We start from the raw sequence: 21,378 nt of genomic DNA, 5'->3' as shown, positions 1-21,378 counted from the left end.
GTTTTTCTTTTTTGTCCTGAAACTCCCTAGTCCTTAATGATTACAAGCATACCCATAACATGATGCAGCCACCACTATGCTTGAAAATATGGAGAATGGTACTCAGTAATGTTGTATTGGATTTGCCCCAAACAAGGTATTCAGGACAAAAAGTGACTTGTTTTGCCACTTTTTTTCCCAGTATTACTTTATTGCAATATTTGTGTTCTGTACCATCTTCCTTTTCACACTGTCAATTGGGTTAGTATTGTGGAGTAACTACAATGTTGTTGATCCATCCTCAGCCATTTAAACTCTGTAACTGTTTTAAAGTTACCATTAGCCTCATGGTGAAATCCCTGAGCTGTTTCCTTCCTCTCCAGCAACTGAGTTAGGAAGGATGCCTGTATCTTTGTAGTGACTGGGTGTATTGATACACCATCCAAAGTGTAATAACTTCACCCTGCTCAAAGGGAGATTCAATGTCTGCTTTTTTTGTTTGTTTGTGAGGCATTGGAAAACATCCGTGGTCTTAGTTTGAAATTCACTGCTCGACTGAGGGACATTACAATTATCTGTATGTGTGGGGTACAGAGATGAGGTAGTCATTCAAAAATCATGTTAAACACTATTGTTACTCACAGTGAGTCCATACAACTTATGACTTAAGCTAGTTTTTATTACTGAACTTATTTAGGTTTGCCATAAGAGGTTGAATAATACTATTTTTATTATTATTATTTTGTATAAAAAAAACATCTAAACAATATTCCACTTTGACATTATGGGGTAGTGTGTGTGGGCCAGTGACAAATATATGTTTAGTCCCTTTCAAAGCAAAATGTGGAAAAAGTTGAGTTGTGTGAATACGTTCTGAAGGCACTGTATGAATGTGTGCGCGTGTGAATGCATGTCTCCCTTGGACCACCTCCTGTGCTTCACACCTCTAATCTGTGTGTAATAGCTACTCCTCTCTCCCCTCAGACCGGCAGCCTGTGAAACACTGTGCTGCTGCTGCTGTGCCCACTGGGAGAGACGGGCTTCTTACTCTGATCTGAAGTGTGAAACACTGTGTGTTCAGAATGAAACTTTAGGAGGTAACGGGATGGCAAAGGTCTACACCTGCCTCCCTGGTTAGAAGCTGAGAAATCTTTGTGTCTGTTCCCGTTATGGCTCAGTTATGTTTTCTGTAAGACGCTATAAAATAAATCCATCTTGGATATTGTCTTGTGTTGACCAAATGTAGTACAGTTACTATGTGTGCTCAAACAGCAGCTTTCCTATGAGTCCTCATCCCAGGCTGTTTGACTAAAGGTGTGGTGAGACGAATGGTGTAGTTCTACCAAGTTTTTGGACCCTAGTTTTGTGAAGTTCGCCCCTGGAGGACCCTAGGATGGGGATGTGCCGTTTTGGTTCTCGTAAAGTCAGATCGCGACACAGCAGCTCCTGTCTGTGGCACACTGTCTGACCAGAGAAATTCCACTTTTCTCTCTCTTTCACCACAATGCTATCTGTGCTCCAATGCCTAAGGCTGTTATTGGATCCAGGGCTCTTGGACTCACTGTCACAATACTTTTTGTCTAGAAAACATAATTGGAGAACATTGTTGTAGGCACTCTTTGTTTTCACTGTCATGGGATTCTTTGCAAAATAATAAAAATAAAAAGCCATGCAATTCAAATGATTCAGCTTTGAACCTGTTTTGTGAGAACTGTATCATCTGGTGATACCTGCCATTTGCGTTTTGTTCTGCTGTCTGTCTTGTTCACAACAATCACACTAATTCACACCTTCGGCCTCTCCTTCAAACACACACAGGTTTTTAGGTTTTCCTCTGGGGTTAGGTATACAGCGCCTGTACTGAGGCACCTGCTCGATTTGTTATGGTATCAGCTGGGGATGGTTTTCTGCCTGGAGGTCTCTTCAAACCTCACTGCCTGGCAGGCTGAGGGGAATGCATTGGGATTTGTTTTGTCATCCCATTATTGCAAGCTAACTTTCGTTAAGTTTGAGAAGGATGACTGCAGGGCATCTGCCCTCGATCCACAGAAGTGTTTTCATCAGAATGAAGAATGCGGTTCCTGACAGAGGAATGTCATCAGGTGCCATTGCAGACGAGGACCAGACATGAAGCTTGCATATGCAACTTCTCCGAAGCCAAAATATACTGAACAAAAATATAAATGTAACATGCAACAATTTTTAAGATTTTACTGAGTTAGTTCACAAGGAAATCATTTAATTTAAATAAATTAAATAGGCCCTAATCTATGGATTTTACATGACTGGGAATACAGAAATGCATCTGTTCGTCACATATACCTTAAAAAAAGGTAGGGGCATGGATCAGAAAACCAGTCAGTATCTCCTTTGCATTGAGTTGATCAGGCTGTTGATTGTGGCCTCTGGAATGTTGTCCCACTCCTCTTCAGTTGCTGGATATGATGTGATGGTGGCAGATGAATGGCACAGCAATGGGTACTCAGGATCTCGTCACAGTGTCTCTGTGCATTCAAATTGCCATCGGTAAAATGTAATTGTGTTTGTTGTCTATAGCTTATGCCTGCCCATACCATTACCCCACCGCCACCGTGGGGCACTGTTCACAACGTTGACATCAACAAACCGCTCGCCCATACGACGCCATACACGTGGTCTGCGGTTGTGAGACTGGTTGGACGTACTGCCAAATTCATTGGTAACAGCTCTGGTGGACGTTCATGCAGTCAGCATGCCAATTGTACGCTCCCTCAAAACGTGAGAGATCTGGCATTGTGTTGTGAAAAAACTGCACATTTGAGAGTGGCCTTTTATTGTCCCCAGCACAAGGTGCACCTATGTAATGATCATGCTGTTTAATCGGCTTCTTGATATGCCACATCTGGATTATCTTGGCAAAAAAGAAATGCTCACTAACAGGGATGTAAACAAATTTGTGCACACAATTTGAGAAAAATAAGCTTTTTGTGCATATGAAAAGTTTCTGGGATCTTTTATTTCAGCTCATGAAACATGGGACTAACACTTACATGTTGCGTTTAATATTTTTGTTCAGTGTAGTTTGAAGGTTATTATAGGGCAATTCTGCCACTTTTCAAACTCATCTCCAGCACCATACCAGAGTCAATATATGTGAAAATGGCACGTTTCTATGATCTGTGGTTAAAAAGATAAGAAGAAAGGTCAAAATCATTTTTTTTCAAAATCTGCAATGAGTCCAGAGGGAGGGTATCTTCTTTCTCCACACGTCACTCCGAATCTCGTAGTGTTTGAAAATCACTGTTTTTAAAATGTCATCAGGTAGAACTTTTTCACTTTTTTTTCTACAAAATGTAGATATGTGCTGTTTTCACATATGTAGACACTGGTATTGTTCTGGATATGAAAATTTGCTTGAAAAGTGGTGGAATTGGCCTTAAAGACATGAAGGCAATTTGCCAGTCATTCCAGATTTAAATCCGTTGACAAGACAACATGTAGCCTAGTTTCCATCTTGTACAGTTTTTTGGAATTCTTATGTTGCTGAACATGAATCACAATTTAATAATCTATTAAGGGACAAACAATCCCCAGATACTTGATTGACTGTTTTCAGAGGCATCATTGTGGTAATGTTAACACCAGCAATGATGAGTGTTGTTGGTGGAGAGAAGTCATTGTTTATGTTGATTCTGAGTGACAGGAGGTCAACCTTGATCGCTCTGCTCCTGGCTTGGTTAGTATAGCTATTGACTGAGGTTTCTTTCGCTGCAGGACTATGTCGCAGGTTGACGTTTATCGGGATGCATCTTGTCCTAGAGGCAGAGCTGAGAGATTTACACTAGATGGGCCAGTTGCAAAGTCAAAATTGGCTAAATACGTACAAAAAATTGCTTTTTGGTCTAAAGGATACTTAGGGATTTTGACATTAGGCCCTTTATCTAATTCCCCAGAGTTAGATGAACTTCTGGATACCATTTTTATGACTTTGTCCAATATGAAGGAAGTTAGAAGTAGTTTCACAAACCAATGCCAACTAGCTTTAGCACAATGACTGGAAGTTTAAGGGCCTCATTGCCAAAATCACAAAGTATCCCTTTAATTTATGGTTAGGCATAAGGTCAGCAGTGTGGTTAAGGTTAGGGTTAGGTTTCAAATCAGATTGTGACTGTTTTTGTGCCAGCTAGTGACTACCCTCCAGTACATGAGTCATCCCAATAAATGCCTGTGACTCTGTGTCAAATCTATGTGGAAATACATAGGCTTATTGATTACAATAGAGAAGTAGGCACAACTATACCAAGTGTCTCTACATTGAAGATGTATTTCGACTTCACCTTGACTAGTAGTCGCGGAAGTACTCTCTCACCCTGTGTTTATTGACTACAATTCCAAGTGGCACACTTGCAGTATTCCAAATACAACATTTCTTATGCAGATAGTCTAAAAAATAAATACTCTTAAAAGCGCTTCCCAGTAATGTGTTTGAATGGAACCATCACAGACACTTTTAAAGTAGACCTCAGACGTAAATCCCAATTGCGTTACTTTATCAAATATCAATCATGTATTATGGTATTTGTTCAATTTAGCGACTCCCCTGTGTTCTTTCCTTATCACATCCTAACACATTTATATTAGTTTCTGATTTGACTACTTCTTCTGACTGATGGGACATGCCTGACTCAGTCAAAGTGTAGGGTTGCTCAGTCTAATTCCTCTAATTGTACATGTCCCATTAGGAGCATAAACAGTGTTTATCAGTTCTCGTTAGAAACCATATCTCTGAGCAGTACAACTCTGTGATTAGAAAGGGATATTTATTTATGCACTTTGGAGTAGGGATTTAGAATGATAGAATCGTTGTGCTTTGAAAAATTCCTAAGAGCAGGTAAACCAGTCTTGGAAGGCCTGGAGGGGAATCGAAGCCTCTAAAGGTGGGAATTGAATTGACATTAAGTGGTTTTGGTAGTTAGTTTGTATAGACTTGGGGGGGCTGTTTTGCTGTTCCAGACAGGATAATGGGTTAACATTGGTTTGAGTTGGATGACAATGATAATAGCTTTGTTGTGGTCATCTATAAGGCTGGTTTAATCACTGGAATAACATAAAACAGTTTTCATTTGTCAAAATATTCATCTCCCAGCCTTTTAAAGAGGAGAAAGACAAAATATATTCTGTGACAAAATGATCCACCAGTTTTCAAACTCAATCAATCCCCACTTTCCCCACACACTGGCCTTTCCATTTCTGTGCAGTTGCTATGGAAACCCTGTAATTTCTTTTTTTCTCCCTCCCAGACCGTCTAGAAGCCTAATGAACGATTGGAAGTCGTATTTCCTCTCTGAGACAATTAAGATGCTATCTATTTTTACACTTTATTCTGAAAATAATTGTATTTTTTTATAAGCTGTCACTGACTGGCTATTTCAATAAGACTGCATCCTTGCCTTTTAGACCAATAATGAACAGTGACGTAAAGTGTCACCTACAGTAAATGGGAGGTATTATTTGTAGACTATTAACATTATGAATCAGTTTAGAATCCTGATGTGAAACACTCAACCACAGTTGTATGCATTATTTTGCTTGGATAGAGTCAATCATCTCCAATAACACACTTTGTGTTGGATGTGGCTCAACGTTGATCTCTCACATTCATTTCCAGCATGGTAATAAGGTCCAGTGAATTAACTAGTGGGAAAGGTAAGTCCAGTATACAGTAGAGCAATGTTATCTTTTCTGTCTAATTAAGATGATTCACATGGTCATTTGGTGTCAGGGAGCATAACATGATTCTCTCTGGGCAGCAGTGTTTTCCATGGTTTTCACATTAAACAACTTCGGAGACAATTGCACTGAGTGGAGACCGTTTAGGAGGTGCTACCACTTAGCCCCAGGTGTATGTCTAATAGAATGTTTTTGCCGTGGCAGTGAAGCCACTCTGGCATTTTCTATTCAGGTGGTGTCCACACAGGTAAACGCTACCTGCTGTGATGTCTCGCCAACACACCATGAGGTCCATTATCCTACATTAGCGGAAGCCCGCTGTCGCCCCAGGTCTGTGTCACACGGTGCGACCTGGATAGAGAGAGAGCCCAGCCAGGCTTCAGCAGTCACCCTGAGTCATTGGCCAGGTAAGAAGAAAGGACAGTTGTTGTTTTTTATCCTCTAACTTTGTCCCAAGGTACCATAGAGATGTCTGTGCTGTCTGTTTTACTAGATTTTTCTTGGTTGGTCTCTAATCATTATTTATGGGTAATGATTCCCTGTTGCCATCCCACTAGAAATATTGAACTCTGTAGTCTGCATCATACTTCTTCTAAAATGTGATCAGCTAGTTCCATACGGTACACATCATGTGAAGTTCTGACAGTCTGTTTGAAGATGGGACAACACACTACCATGATGAGGGAGAGGGCAAATGTGGTGCACACTCAACTTTATTGATGTACAGTTTCTTAAACAACCTTTTTCAGAAACAGCAACAGTTTCCCCTAGGACTTCTTTCAGCAGCGGTGGCAGAGTAGGGGGGGGGGGGGGGGGGGGGGTCTTCCTGCGGTGCGCGGGGAAGAAAACTTCTGGGGAATACATCTATACATCTACATTGCACCGCTGCTAAATGCATATAGGGGAAACACTGAGCATTCAAGAAAATACTTCCCTTGTAGTATGTCAGGAGTGCAAGGACCAATAGCTGCTCGATACCATTGTGTTATGAGGATATCCTGGCAATACTGTATAGTATACAATGTTAACTGTAATACGTACTGCCCAAAGAGGGAATGCATTCAGCAGTCCTCAGAGGAATCTTAAGAAGTAGAATAGAAATCTCAGTATTTAGAAACATATCATCTGCCTTCATTACAATAAACGTTTCATTACAATTAAATCTACAAAACGTACAGCCCAACTCTAAATATTTATCTGTGATACAAACAAACAAATTATTTGGCAAAAAGGGAATATTGAGTAGTGGGATATTGTCTGTGGGTCAGTAGTTTGTCATGTACCCTGTCATGTACCCTGTGTGGCATATTTAAGAATAGAACAAGAAGAAAATGAAATGCAAAAAATGGAGTTTGAAAATAGCGATGATACGTTGAATAATGAATTAGGTTAGATAACATGTATGTAATGATGATGACTTGATATAGAGTTGAAGTCGGAAGTTTACATACGCCTTAACCAAATACATTTAAACTCAGTTTTTCACAATTCCTGACATTTAATCCTAGTAAAAATTCACTGTCTTAGGTCAGTTAGAATCACCACTTTATTTTAAGAATGTGAAATGTCAGAATAGTAGAGAGAATGATTTATTTCAGCTTTTATTTCTTTCATCACATTCCCAGTGGGTCAGAAGTTTACATACACTCAATTAGTATTTGGTAGCATTACCTTTAAATTGTTTAACTTGGGTCAAACGTTTTGGGTAGCCTTCCACAAGCTTCCCACAATAAGTTGGGTGAATTTTGGCCCATTCCTCCTGACAGAGCTGGTGTAACTGAGTCAGGTTTGTAGGCCTCCTTGCTCGCACACACTTTTTCAGTTCTGCCCACAAATGTTCTATAGGATGAGGTCAGGGCTTTGTGATGGCCACTCCAATACCTTGACTTTGTTGTCCTTAAGCCATTTTCCACAACTTTGGAAGTATGCTTGGGGTCATTGTCCATTTGGAAGACCCATTTGTGACCAAGCTTTAACTTCCTGACTGATGTCTTGAGATGTTGCTTCAATATATCCACATAATTTTCCTGCCTCATGATGCCATCTATTTTGTGAAGTGCACAAGTCCCTCCTCCAGCAAAGCACCCCCACAGCATGATGCTGCCACCCCCGTGCTTCACAGTTGGGATGGTGTTCTTCGCCTTGCAAGCATCCCCCTTTTTCCTCCTAACAAAATGATGGTTATTATGGCCAAACAATTCTATTTTTGTTTCATCCGACCAGAGGACATTTCTCCAAAAAGTGCGATCTTTGTCCCCATGTGCAGTTGCAAACCGTAGTCTGGCTTTTTTATGGCGGTTTTGGAGCAGTGGCTTCTTCCTTGCTGAGCGACCTTTCAGGTTATGTCGATGTAGGACTCGTTTTACTGTGGATATAGATACTTTTGTACCTGTTTCCTCCAGCATCTTCACAAGGTCCTTTGCTGTTGTTCTGGGATTGATTTGCACTTTTCGCACCAAAGAACGTTCATCTCTAGGAGACAGAACGCGTCTCCTTCCTGAGCGGTATGACGGCTGTGTGGTCCCATGGTGTTTATACTTGCGTACTATTGTTTGTACAGATGAACATGGTACCTTCAGGCGTTTGTAAATTGCTCCCAAGGATGAACCAGACTTGTGGAGGTCTACAATGTTTTTTCAGAGGTCTTTACTGATTTCTTTTGATTTTTCCAAGATGTCAAGCAAAGTGGCACTGAGTTTGATGGTAGGCCTTGAAATACATCCACAGGTACACCTCAAATTGACTCAAATGATGTCAATTAGCCTATCAGAAGCTTCTAAATAATTTTCTGGAATTTTCCAAGCTGTTTAAAGGTACATGTAAACTTCTGACCCACTGGAATTGTGATACAGTGAATTATAAGTGAAATAATCTGTCTGTAAAAAATTGTTGGAAAAATGACTTGTGTCATGCACAAAGTAGATGTCCTACCCGACTTGCCAAAACTATAATTTGTTAACAAAAAATGTGTGGAGTGGTTGAAAAACGAGTTTTAATGACTCTAACCTAAGTTTATGTAAACTTCCGACTTCAACTGTACATTGAAGGGGAGTGGAAAATACAAACCACCTTTAGGCAAAATTTTACTGAGTTTTAAATAAATACGTGCATTCACTTCTGACAGACAGCTGAGCGAGAAGAGACGTTGCTTTGTGAAAGATAGGGAAGCCTACCATTTATCTCCAAATCCATGATAAGGCTTTGGGTAGCTTATAAAAATGCAGTATCTAACTGTCAATCTGGATTTAATCTATTCACACATGTAGGCCTTATAGATGTGTGTGTGTTTGGTTTTACTATCCTTGAGGGGACCAGAACTCCTCACAAGGATAGTAAAACAAGGAAAATTCAATCAAGTGGGGACATTTTGTCAGTCCCAACAAGGAAAAAGCCTTTTTTAGTCTTAGACTTGGGGTTAGGGTTAAGGTCAGAGTTAGGTTTAGGGTTAAGGGATAAAGAAAATAGGATTTTGAATGGGAATCAATTGTTTGGTCCCCACAAGGATAGTAAAACGTGTGTGTGTATACATTGTGCTCGTTGCCTAATAAATAGAACTGCTGCTTGTAGAAACAGTGAGGAACTGCAGTATAATTGTATAAAACTGCTCTAAATCAACCTTTATATGAAAACCACACAAAAGTCTAACCCTAAAGCCCAGACTACTCCACATACAAATGCATGGAATGTTGCTCCATTGCAAGGTTGCACAAATGCAAAGGCAGTATTGTCTCATAAAATTTGGTCCACCTTTTTACATCATTGCTCTGTGCCTTGAGTAAAAACCCAGTAGAATCTCCAGGATGCATTAACACATAGGAATATATCTGTGCCTCACCAATTGTTCACTTGTTTATCTAAAACATGTGCATTAGTCTATTCGATTTTGCTTGAACACCTATCAATTATCCCTGAAAGAACACCACCACCCCCAGCTTCACTGTGCCTCTGCTCCATGTACAGTCCCACAACATAAAGTAGTCTCACTGTGCTGTCCAATCATTTCTCATTCAGTAAAATTAGAGTGAGAGAGAGATGAGAGTTCCATAGGTAAATCCTGCCGGGCAGAGTGACTACCCTGACTGCATGCCAATGTCCTCATGCCTGATGACCTTGTATGTTATCCAGTAGAAGATGTTGAAGAGGAGGAAGGCCATAGGGAAGGCTGCTCGGGACACAGTGTCAATCCTCTTGGCCCTGTCCACAAACCTTTTCCTTATCACCTCTTTCTCTTTAGGGGTTGGTGGTGCTGGGCTGGGGTTTGGGACAGCGTTTTTAACAGCCGACCCATCCTTCAGACACTGAGTCATGCCGTAACCAGAGAAATTGAAGCGGCCATCCCTCATGTCATCATCCTGGTGGAACAAACCAAAGGCAGAACCATGGTGAGTATGCTTCTGTTCAATGGAGAGAAAGAGTTTCAGACACACTCCCATGTGCACACACACTATGACATTGTGGTGTATGGCCAGTAGCCATGTTCTTGCGTCCTTTTCTTGGCCCGTGACTCAGGTGTTGTACCCTTTACCTGAGGATGCCTCCAAGCGACATCTACAGCTGCTTCATTAACACTGGGGACACAGCTGAATGTCTCCCAGATACACCCTCCCTACCTCCCTCCCTCTGCTGCAGCAGCAACAACAAGCTAACACACTTAGATAACCTTAGATAACCTGACACACTTCAGTCAACAAGTCTCTGACTGCCCTAAATGTTCATTCAGCCCAGTTTCATCATGTCACACTTCCTTTTGAAAGACACCATTCATATGTTCAGCCATGAGGCCCTGGGATTTGGTGTAGCAGTTACTGGCACCGCCTGCCTTTGGTGCATGTAAGCCTGTGTAAGCGAGGGATTGATCGAATCCTGGTCGCATATTGCATTTTCAACACACATTTTCTCAATCTTTCCTGTCTCTCCCCATCTCTTCAATAGCAATTAAAAAATACTAGAGTGGAACTCCCACTCTTTAAAAATGGTTAATGAGTCTGGGCTTTGCAGTGACTGTTCTAAAGGCAATCCCACTGGGCACAGACGTCAATTGAATGTCTATTCCACGTTGGTTCAACGTAATTTTCATTGAAATGGAGTAGAAACAACGTTGATTTAAGCAGTATGTGTCCAGTGGGATGCTCCTCAAGACTAGACTGTTTACCTTGTGAGTCCGCCTCTGTCTTCGCCTCAAGCGAAGTAAATCCTTCTGTTGCCTGGAAACAAAGTTAACCCCAGCATATTCCAGTAGGGCAGCGAATACAAACAGGAGACACACGGCCATCCAGATATCAATGGCCTTCACATAGGACACCTGTGACAAGAAACAAACAAACAATAGTTTACTGGGACTGCATAATCCTTGTATGTCCTGGCGTCATGATGCATCGTTCAATTAACATTTCAATGGGATTATTATCTTCCCTCATTGTGCTTTGTTATGTTAATCAGAGTTGATGTAAATTCTAAATCACCGTAATTAGAGGGGTGGTATTTGCTAACAAGTGCTTTAAACTTTCAACGCTGAAATTGATATGAGTGATTTCAGCGATAGCACTGGAAGGAAATAATTGCTGCTTCAATTACCAAGGTAACATAAAGGAAACAGTAGCAGTTAGACTGAAGCCTTCATCTCCCAGCCGGATGTGAGATGGAGGCTAGAATCTGAAGGATGACCTCTTATTCATCCTACAATAACCTCGTCTGTCTCTCAAAATGACAGGTCATTTATGCATGGAGAGAAAACAACTCAATGTTGTTGAGTGCTCTTTAGGCATATTGAGCTTTTGTTGCTCTGAGTTGGGCCTCTCAAAGTCCTCTCTTAATGTTTATCAGCGTTTTTTTCATGTGGGCCTCTTTGACGTGGCCGAGCCCTCCGTGGTCATGTGTGGTCCAATGTGTAGGAAAATTATTGATCTTCAAGAGATGACTCACACTGGAGGCCTCTTGCTAGCGTAAGTGTGAATAGCAATTTAGTGTTTGACAGTGTACTGTCGCTGTGTATACACTACTGTTTAATTTAGTCATGTTATATCACCACCTAAATCACTGTTCTAACAAGTTAAATACATTTCTTAAATATATTGTGATAATGTAATGTTTAAAGGTCTTCTCTGTTTTGCAACTTATTGATTTAAATATTGAAAGACACAAATGCATTGACATTCGCTTGATATAAATCAATTGATTGCTTATCTATTGCCCTAGGCCACTTGAATCAGAACCCAATACTCAAAATTCAGGGAAGCATGGAGACTTCAACCTTAGGCATATTTACATTTCATGAGCAGTATCTGATTATGTACGACTTCAAAAATGAGTAGGAAATGGAAGATTGATCTGAACATGGCCCTCTCTCCTCCATCAGATTGTCCCCTCACCCTGCTTTGGGTTAACAGGATTACCTTGGGAAGGGAGGCTCTGGAGCCGGAGCTCTGGGTTGTCATGGTGAGCACGGTGGTGATGCCCAGCGCTACCCTGGCGGGAGCGGCGTCCATGTTGATCCAGAAGGAGACCCAGGAGAGGATGACAATGAGGAGGCTGGGGATGTACATCTGGATCAGGTAGTAACCCATCTGTCTCTCCAAGTGGAACTTCACCTCAATGCAGGTGAATTTACCTGGAGAACAAAACACACTGACACCTCAGATCAGGGACGGTGTGGTGAGAGGTGTGGTGTGTGTGCGTGAGAATGTCTGTGTGTGTGTGTGTACAGTATGTGTGTGTGTGTGGTTCTCTGACCGGTGTTGTAGCTTTTGGTACAGTATCCCAGCTCCTTCTCATCTCTCATGATAAACTGGGGGAGGGTCAGCCCTGCGGCCACCTGCACCGGATTTTTGTCCTTGCTCTCCCACTCAAAGATCAAATCATTCATGGTGTAGCCAACTGAGGAATGAATGAATACAGCAAAGATGTTTGAGATGTTATTGCATTTTTACAAAACATATTGCATGTGCTTTGCCATGTGGGATGTAAGGAGCAGTCACTTACAGCTCTCCAGTTGCATGGTACAGATCTGCATGTCCATGGGAAAGTTCTTCAGATCCATTGGACAAGATAGAATGAGAGTCAACCTTTGAAGAAGAGACATGTAAAGGTAAGGAGTCAACTGTGCAGGCATTCTTTGTGAATGTACAAATAAATGATATAAATTATGTAGATACTGGCTTATTACATTATCGTGTTCTATACCTCACTCAATAGATGCATGTAATGTAAAAGTAAAAATCTTATATGGAACCTAATTTTTACTGTTTCAAGATTTAAATACAAGCTCCCTACAATGTATGCCTACTGTGTACAGTATGTGATAAACATATGCTCCTCTCCTGCAGTCAATGCTCTTTCTCCTTCCCCTCTGAGAGCCTCCTCCTCCCACACAGCATGTGGGATTCCCTTCAGCAGGTTCTTATCACACTTTCATTACTGGACAGTTATTGCGTCTGAGATGTATTGTCGTCTGCAGTCTGCTCTCTCTCTCATCTCTTCTCTCATGAATGGAGCGAGCGGCTAACCACCTTTCATCTGTTCTCTCAGAACCCCCTGCCTCCCTCCACACCTGGGCTCCCCCATCTGAATCAGCTCTCCAATGGACAAAATTGAGCTGCATTATTCCGCTGCCTTGAGGTTTAAATCTGAGGCGGAGTTGTGTGACTGAAGTGATATTGAAATGAAATGAAATTTAATGTAATGTTAGTGTAGTAGTGATTTTTGTAGGAGGAGGCTATTGTATGAAGGTTACCCATGTCTCATCTACTACGAGTGGGCTGCACCTACTGCGAAGTGATTCCATCTTACTGATCCCATGCAATGCTAGGGATGAAGCAAATGCCCAGTGGAAATGAATAGCCTACATGAGCGGCTTTTTTTTCCCATACTCCGTCCCTGAACGTATTCTAAACATCTTTGGAGAAAAATTCCCTGTAGCCTTTGGCTACTCTAGTAGTTTGTGTTTCTATGGAGACTCTTAGTGGAGACCATATTGCAGCCAATTCCTCCAGGTAAAGGAATGCTTTATTGAGATGAATCCCATGAAACCAGAGAGATAGTCTTTGATGTTTCTTACAAAAGTAATTACATGTGCGTTAAGGGCTTGGAAGTAGACTAACGTTAAAGGGAATCTCTGTATGCTGAAATCTCACTGGATTTTAATATTTTCTTTGTTTGGATGTTTCCAACAGGAAATGTTCTGCGTGATCTTGTTCTACATCTCTCCAGCCTATTTCACTTATTTCCCCAATCAATAGAGTTGAGTCCACCATTCAATGCATGCCCCACATCTGACCTGATACTGTACAGGACGGTACCATCTTTGAAGACCCTCAGGAGCTTGTTGTCTGTGGTGACATCATGGAAGTTGGCGCCTTTCTCATTGGCGAAGAACAGGTCAGGTTTCCAGATAGAATCCAACATGGACGGATCCAGGTCCAGAGAGGAGTCTGGGTATTTGCTGTACGCCAGCCGAGGGTCTCTCCACTTCTGTCGCAGGAAGATGTTCACTCTGTAATCCTTGAGGAAATAGTGAAATCTGCTTTAGAACTGCTTTATTTTGACATATAAACTACTTTTGTCTATCTCCATTAAATATACAGTACTCTACTTTTGATGACTAGAATATGTTGTGTCATAGTCAGTGAATACAATGACTGGTCACTTACTCATGAAAACATTTTTTTGCTGTGGACTTTTACATATTTAGAATGATAGCGCTACTAATACAAAACAACATTATCCTCTTAATATGTAGGCCAAATGCCTGCCTCAGGTTTTTGCTTCCATCGTAGTGACATGCAGTATTACATTTGGCACTAAGGCACTAATATTGCACCAATGATACCAATATTAATATTAATATCAATGGTAATAGAATACTGACACTGTGGGACTACCACAACCTTAACTAGAGAAATTGCTCAATATATTTTTTTACATAGAATTGTAATATGATAAATAATAGCATGAATGAATGGATGCAATACATGGATTTCAATGCATATTTGTAAATATGTATGTTTGTAAATCACCACACAATACCATCATCTAAAATCCAAATGACATTTTAAGAGTAGATACAAATGTGTTGAAAAGAGCCATCAAAGAATTGCAGCCATCAGTCTAACTTAGTTACTTGCTCCATATGATCAGTTTCCTCTGTTATTGCTGAAGGTCCATAATAGGAGATAGATGATGTTTGGGTGACCCAGGAAGTACATTGAAGTTTGAAGATGCATTTAGTATTGAATCATGCAGGTTTTAAGAAGCTAAATTGATTGCAGATGAACAGACCGTATCAGATGAGATGCCTTTTCTCTCCCTTTCAGAACATACCTATTTGGTAGGCAGTAGTGTATTTGTGGTCAACAGTCTATTGGCAGTCCCAGATGTGTATGCTTATGTGTGACAAGTTATTGAACAACTGTGGGCAAATGGTTGAACCCCAGCTCAGCTGGCAAAGTACTGTCATTGCGATATAACTATTGAATGGGATCTCAATGCCTATTCCAGGTTTGCTATTGTTTACCCCTTGGGCAGTTGGATGTCTTCAGATATTACACCTGATCAATCTGCTTAAATCTCACACCTACAGCTATTGGCTGCAATTAAAATGAATTATGTGCTTGCATTCACTGTGTAAATTATTAAAACAGAACTAATTTAACACATGCACAAGGGAGTGTCATGGGAATAGCAATCCAATATTGCCTTGAGTATAGTGTGCTATACTTGCCCCCTGGAGCTGCCAATAGACTAAGGGGATGGGACAAAGTGAATCATCGAACATGAAGAAGCAAACGTTGAAAACATCCATAAACTAATAGGAAAATTAGCTCATGAACAGTAAAGAAACTATTTGGATTGGATGATTTAAATCTTAAACTCCAGAGGAGAAAAATAGCCAGGCTGTAGACAACATGACCAAGCACAACACTCCAACTCACCATTGTAGTTTCTGCTATAGAACCAAAGCTGTTGATAAATATGTTGCAGGTAACATTAACTGGGGGACCTGCAGGTTGGAGGACAGATAGCACATTGACATGTTTGACAGGGAAGAGGTAAAGCAAGAAGACGTTCGGGACACTTACCATGCTGGCCTCTGTGACCGAGCCCAAAGCTGTTGATAAAAATATTGCATGTAACGTTTACAGGGGGACCTGTGAAATGGAGTGAGAATGAGGTGACAAGAAAAAGTCAATACGTTTTGTAGCCCTTAATTATCATGTGCCATCTGCACGGGGTGCTTTAGCAAATAGAGGTGAGAGAGGTTGAAGAAGATAGTGGTGCAATATCTGTTGGACGTAACTTGAGTGTAATAAATGTATCTATCACCAAAATATGGGCTGTATGTATTTCTGTCAACATAAGAAAGGCATGTTGTTCTCCTAAGCATGCCATGCAAGTCATAAAGCCACAGATAGTCGTTGACTAATCTCATCACCAAGTGTTTGTCTTCAAAAGCAGGCCTGGTACAGTAATAAGACCAGGTTAAAAATGGCGGGATCATTATTCAACAAACAGTGGTATCATTCAGAAATACTGACTTACTTCAAAAGTATGGTCCCTGGTAAGTGGGGCTAGTCATTGACTAAATCAATAAGGATGACAAGGAATGTTTTACTGGATGGGGTTAAAGGACAGACAAAAACACATGCTGAAAGACAAACCGAGAGACACGTTGACACACACATACACACACACACTGGCATTAAACAGTGGCACATGCAAACAGAACAGTTAATTTAGTGTCAGAAGCGTTACGCTAATATCTTTGAGGACTGGTGGCAGAATGACTGGTAAATACATTAACAGTGGGAAAAAAATTGTAGGAAATAGTAAACCCTATGTCATCTCAACGCCCTTCACTGACATGAGTTCTCCAAGCAGCCTTCACTGACATGAGTTCTCCAAGCAGCCTTCACTGACATGAGTTCTCCAAGCAGCCTTCACTGACATGAGTTCTCCAAGCAGCCTTCACTGACATGAGTTCACCAAGCAGCCTTCACTGACATGAGTTCTCCAAGCAGCCTTCACTGACATGAGTTCTCCAAGGAGCCTTCACTGACATGAGTTCACCAAGCAGCCTTCACTGACATGAGTTCTCCAAGCAGTCTTCACTGGCATGAGTTCTCCAAGCAGCCTCAGACAGCAATGACCCTTTAAAGCAGCGCCAAATCTTGGTCTCTGTGTTAAGATGTGAGCACAGTGCCCTTCCCCTGTGTATTCATCAATATTCAATGTGACGTGGTGGTATTAATATTTGCCTCTGTTTGTAGTCGGGCAACTACATTTAACGTCAGTAACAGAAAAATGCAACGGAATAACTCTGCACAACAACCTTGGCAAGGAAATGTAGGTCAGGCTCCAGCAGCACTGTGGGGAATAGTTGTGACAGTATGGTTTGTAAGTGATAAACTAGCATCATCTATGTATATCCCTGTATACTGTACATGGATGTGCAAATGTACTGTAAGTGTGTGTGCGTGCGCATGTGTTGGTGTGGTATTACACCTCATTAGACTGGAATTCTCTATCTGCCAGAGACTCTGTCCTTCATCATTTTACCAGACAAGGTAAGATCATGTTTTTCACTCCAGACTTTTTTTCACCTCTACTCCAGCATTCTCCCATATCCATAAACTGATTAAAATTGTTTCTGCTTTTCAGAACAGACAAGTCTTCCCCTGATCTTAAGTCAATTTCTGAGGTCTTGTCTACACTTGTTTTCCATTCTCCCAGACGGAGTGGATAGATCTGGGCCAATGTTTCTGGGTTGAGGCTGAGTCTTGCTGACCAATCTCAGACTGGGTTTCCTGTGCTACTCTCCTGACAGTGGCCTTCTCTTCAGCATTGTTCCACCACTAGTCTCCCAGCCCTCCTGACCCAGCCTGCCTGCCTCCCTGTCTGGGGTGTGCCCCTGCCTGCCGTTGACGTTTATTGTCATGAATCTTGCACTGGAGGAAGAACTGAGCAATTTCCACTATATGAGCCAGCTGCAAAGTCAAAATTGGCTATATTGTAAAAATAATGAAAACAAGAATGTAAGGTTAGGCATTAGGCTTAGCAGTGTGGTTAAGGTTAGGTTTAAATGAATTGTATGACTTTGTGGCTGTGCTAGCTAGTGACCACTCTGCAAAGCTGCCTCCAGGGCAAGATTCATGACAATAAATGCCAACCTGCTCCCTGAGCCCCACCAATGAGTTCCCTTCCCTCTCCTTACTCAGCTCCATCACAGTGACAGATGCTGTGTCTCTCCCCCTCACCACAACACAACAATAGAGGAACTCAACAGCCCACAGTCTAGCTAGAGGGAACCAATCCCTCATCTGTGGCTGTCACTGTGGCACCACCGTTGGTTTGGGGCCCACATCTATAACTTTAAGCTCATTATTGTTTTTCTAGTGTTGAATACTGATGGTAAATATAGCTGTTGCACACTATAAATGACAATTGAGGAAATAGCTATAGTTATTGGGTGTTGTGGTGGTGGGCTGAGATACAAAACTATATCTAGCCTACTGCTTGGTTCTGATGTGAGCCCTTCATGTTCGATAGCTCAATCCCATAAATCCTACAGGGATGAGGATGTCACTGTCTACAGGTGTGATTGATAGCCATTCTTCTTTAAATATTTAAGGAGTGGGTTCCATCAATAGACAAGTACATAATTAATGTTCATAATGGGCCTTATTGACTATTGAGGGGTTTTTAAGTTGAGAATGTATTCATTGTTCAAAATATGCCCTATTGACTGTTGAGGGTGTGTTCAGTTGAGAATGTATACACCTACATCATAATATGTAAGGGATGTCAATACTTTAGAAAATTAAATATAGCCATATAGGTGGATACAATGATAATCCCAGATGCATTTTATGCAAAGGTTTTGTAATCCACACTAAACAAGTCATAAGAAAGTCAAATAAAAACCAACCTTTGAAGTTCGGTCTTATTCGTGCATCATAACCCGATGTTCTACCCATCAATGAGTCCAGAAAGTCCGAGGGAGACAAGTTAGTAGTAGATCCTGATCTGGACTCATGCTCCTTGGCATCCACCACCCTGTGAGAAACAAATGGAAAACACCTACTTAGTCCAAAGTGTGGGGAAAACATTTCTATTTAAACACAACCAAATATGATCCTGGCCTGAATAGGTATGGAGAGAAACACAAATGGGATTCAAATTCTATGATTATGAAGAATTATAATAGTGTAGAACACCTTGGCAGACAAGGTGTGCAATAAGTCTCTTGTCACTGTAATGGAGAATTGGCATCGTGACTCTCCTCATTGTATACATATAGGCTATGCACATTTTGAAATAAATCACTCCGGCATAGGCTACTATAATTTCACAACGTTTTGACAACGCCCACAGAGTTAGAGGCAGTGATTAGCTTGGCTACACATCCTAAGCTATATTTTCAGTCCAATGACTGAACATTAAAGCTGTATGATTTCTACCTTCCATTAGTAACATTGTAACTTTGAGGTCCATGGGGAAATAACGTGTTCATTTTAGGTAGGTTCATATTAAATTTCCTAAACTTTGTTTTAATGGCAACGCACACCTTTTCAAACAATGAACATTACAGTTGAATAGACTACATATACATACATCCAAGAAAGTATCTAATTCGATTTGGAATAGTTTTATTTGTTTATGTTAAATGGCCAATAACGTAGCCATTCACCTACCTGCTGTTGTTGGTCCCCATTAAACATGCAAATAAAGCAGTTAAGACTTTGATAAAGGGGCGATTCATTCCTCTTGATTTTTTATTTCTTCACTTCTTTATTTCTTCCATATGTGAATGCTGGTCAAACACAATCCAAGCAGCAGTATCGCTTTATTTCTGACCAAAGCGCAGTTGGGTGTTCTCGTGGCACACAGAGAATACGCAGGTGGCATTCCAGTCCGTAGGATCATAGTTTAGTTTGATGAAACACTGGTTCCCAGAATCATAAATTCTGAGTCATTGCCACCAAAAAAATTACCTGTAAAAAAAACGTCGTGAGGTGACACAATTCGCCGAGTCGTCAATGAGGCGTTCTCACTTTCATTCAAAAACTCACTGAAAACAGATGTATGTTCTCAAAAACATATAGCGGTGTTGAAGCATAATCTTTCCTTGCGTTGAAGACTGTCCACTGCTGGAATGGAGACAAGTGGACGCCTCTTCAGATTCAGCACTTGGATAGCTCCCGTTACCTTTGCGCGCAAGCGCACCATTAAGAACTGGAGGACGCGAGTTGATTTTCAATATGTCATATAAATGAGGAATACAACATTTTAAAAATAAATTCAAACTAGCGTTGTTAATGATCCAAATTCCTGTGTTTCGAGTAAAATCCCCCTGAGAGCTGTCCATAAAAAGGTATGGATATGGAAGTGCTCAGGTCAGGAGGGACTGCACACAGATGTTGTGTGCCAGAACATCTTGTTGTCAGACAATAGTTTTCTAGAATGTTTCATCACCTGACACTGGCTGGCTGGCTGCAACCTGTTCTCAGAGCACTTCATATTATTCTGTAAGTAAATCTAAGAAACTCCATTTAGTTTGATATATTACGTTTCATGTGGTATGTATTAATATGTGGATGTCCATCACCCATTTTGTATGATATTATATGAATTACAATTCGTATTATAAGGTAAGAATTTGCAAAAAGTACTATATGTTACGAATTGTAGCTACTTGTCAAACGTAGGTAAGCAGTTGCTTATCTACAGATAGTTTGTTGATAGTATAACCATCTGTAGATCACCTATACGGGACTATCTGAATAAAGTGTGACCCAAATGACTAATGTTTTCCAATGGAGACACACATAAGGCAATTAACCACCCAGAAAAGAGAGAAATACAGCATCCTCTGTGAGCAGTAACAGGTACACTAACAACGTTTAGGTTGGTGCTGCAAAACCAGCATCAACCAGAGTCTAAATGGATTGCACTATAAACCAGGCAATGTAAAATCCTCAATTCCACATAGAGCAGCAAGCAACAGCAGCCAATCTCACTTGTATCTGGGCAGTTTTATGAAAGAGAGGCTTGTCCTGCATTGTGCCTTATTTTAATGGGCATAGGAAGTCCCGGGTGAGGGAAAGAGACAGCTCTAGTCGGGGGATTAGGGTGTTTTATTATTGTTAAACCCACAGATGGATACATCTCTCTTTCCTTTTGGCGACGTGCAGAATGGGATTTAAATTCCTTAATTATCTGACGGTTATCTGATCCACCTGCCCAAAGGTCCTTACTGATGGGATCTAATGACCAGTTGGAGTGGGGACGGGAGGTTGGAACATGGTAAAGCCAATTGTAGCTGTCTTTGGACTCGGAGTGACTACGGACGGGGTCAGTGTGTCTGATCCTCTATACATTGTCTCATTACTTATTCATCATACATCCTGTCTGGGTTTATTTAATGAGATATGGGAATAGTTTCTGGTTGATCGGTGAAACCTTCTCTAAGATAACGTTTGCCAAGATGAGGGTTTCTCAATAGGAATGTTAAGAGATTTTTCTGGGATCTGAGACAAGATATGTTTTGGTGTGTGTGTTGTGTACAAAAGTCTTCCTATTCACGGAAAACAGGATCGGAACTATTGCAGCTCATTACAATAGGCCAAGGCTACTTTAATAAAGATTGGGAAACACCCCCGGCTGCATGTTTTGGTTTTTGCCCTAGCACTACATAGC

The 21,378-nt window shown here is 41.0% G+C and overlaps 1 protein-coding gene across 1 annotated transcript; it reads right to left on the bottom strand.

Annotated features, from left to right (window-relative positions):
- Window positions 1-9,758: 9,758 nt before the first annotated feature.
- On the bottom strand, window positions 9,759-19,441 carry LOC120064531 (glycine receptor subunit alpha-2-like). The gene is made up of 9 exons (XM_039015140.1): window positions 19,374-19,441; window positions 18,608-18,735; window positions 15,615-15,682; window positions 13,961-14,184; window positions 12,667-12,749; window positions 12,418-12,561; window positions 12,081-12,295; window positions 10,841-10,990; window positions 9,759-10,040 (listed from the first exon to the last, which is right to left on the bottom strand). The coding sequence occupies exons 1-9, from the start codon at window positions 19,439-19,441 to the stop codon at window positions 9,759-9,761; spliced, it is 1,362 nt and encodes a 453-aa protein (XP_038871068.1).
- Window positions 19,442-21,378: the final 1,937 nt, after the last annotated feature.

The sequence above is a fragment of the Salvelinus namaycush genome, chromosome 19 (genome assembly GCF_016432855.1).
Source record: "Salvelinus namaycush isolate Seneca chromosome 19, SaNama_1.0, whole genome shotgun sequence".
Lineage (NCBI taxonomy): Eukaryota > Metazoa > Chordata > Actinopteri > Salmoniformes > Salmonidae > Salvelinus > Salvelinus namaycush.
Note: the sequence above shows the minus strand (reverse complement) of the source record. Positions and strands in the feature narration are given on the sequence as shown.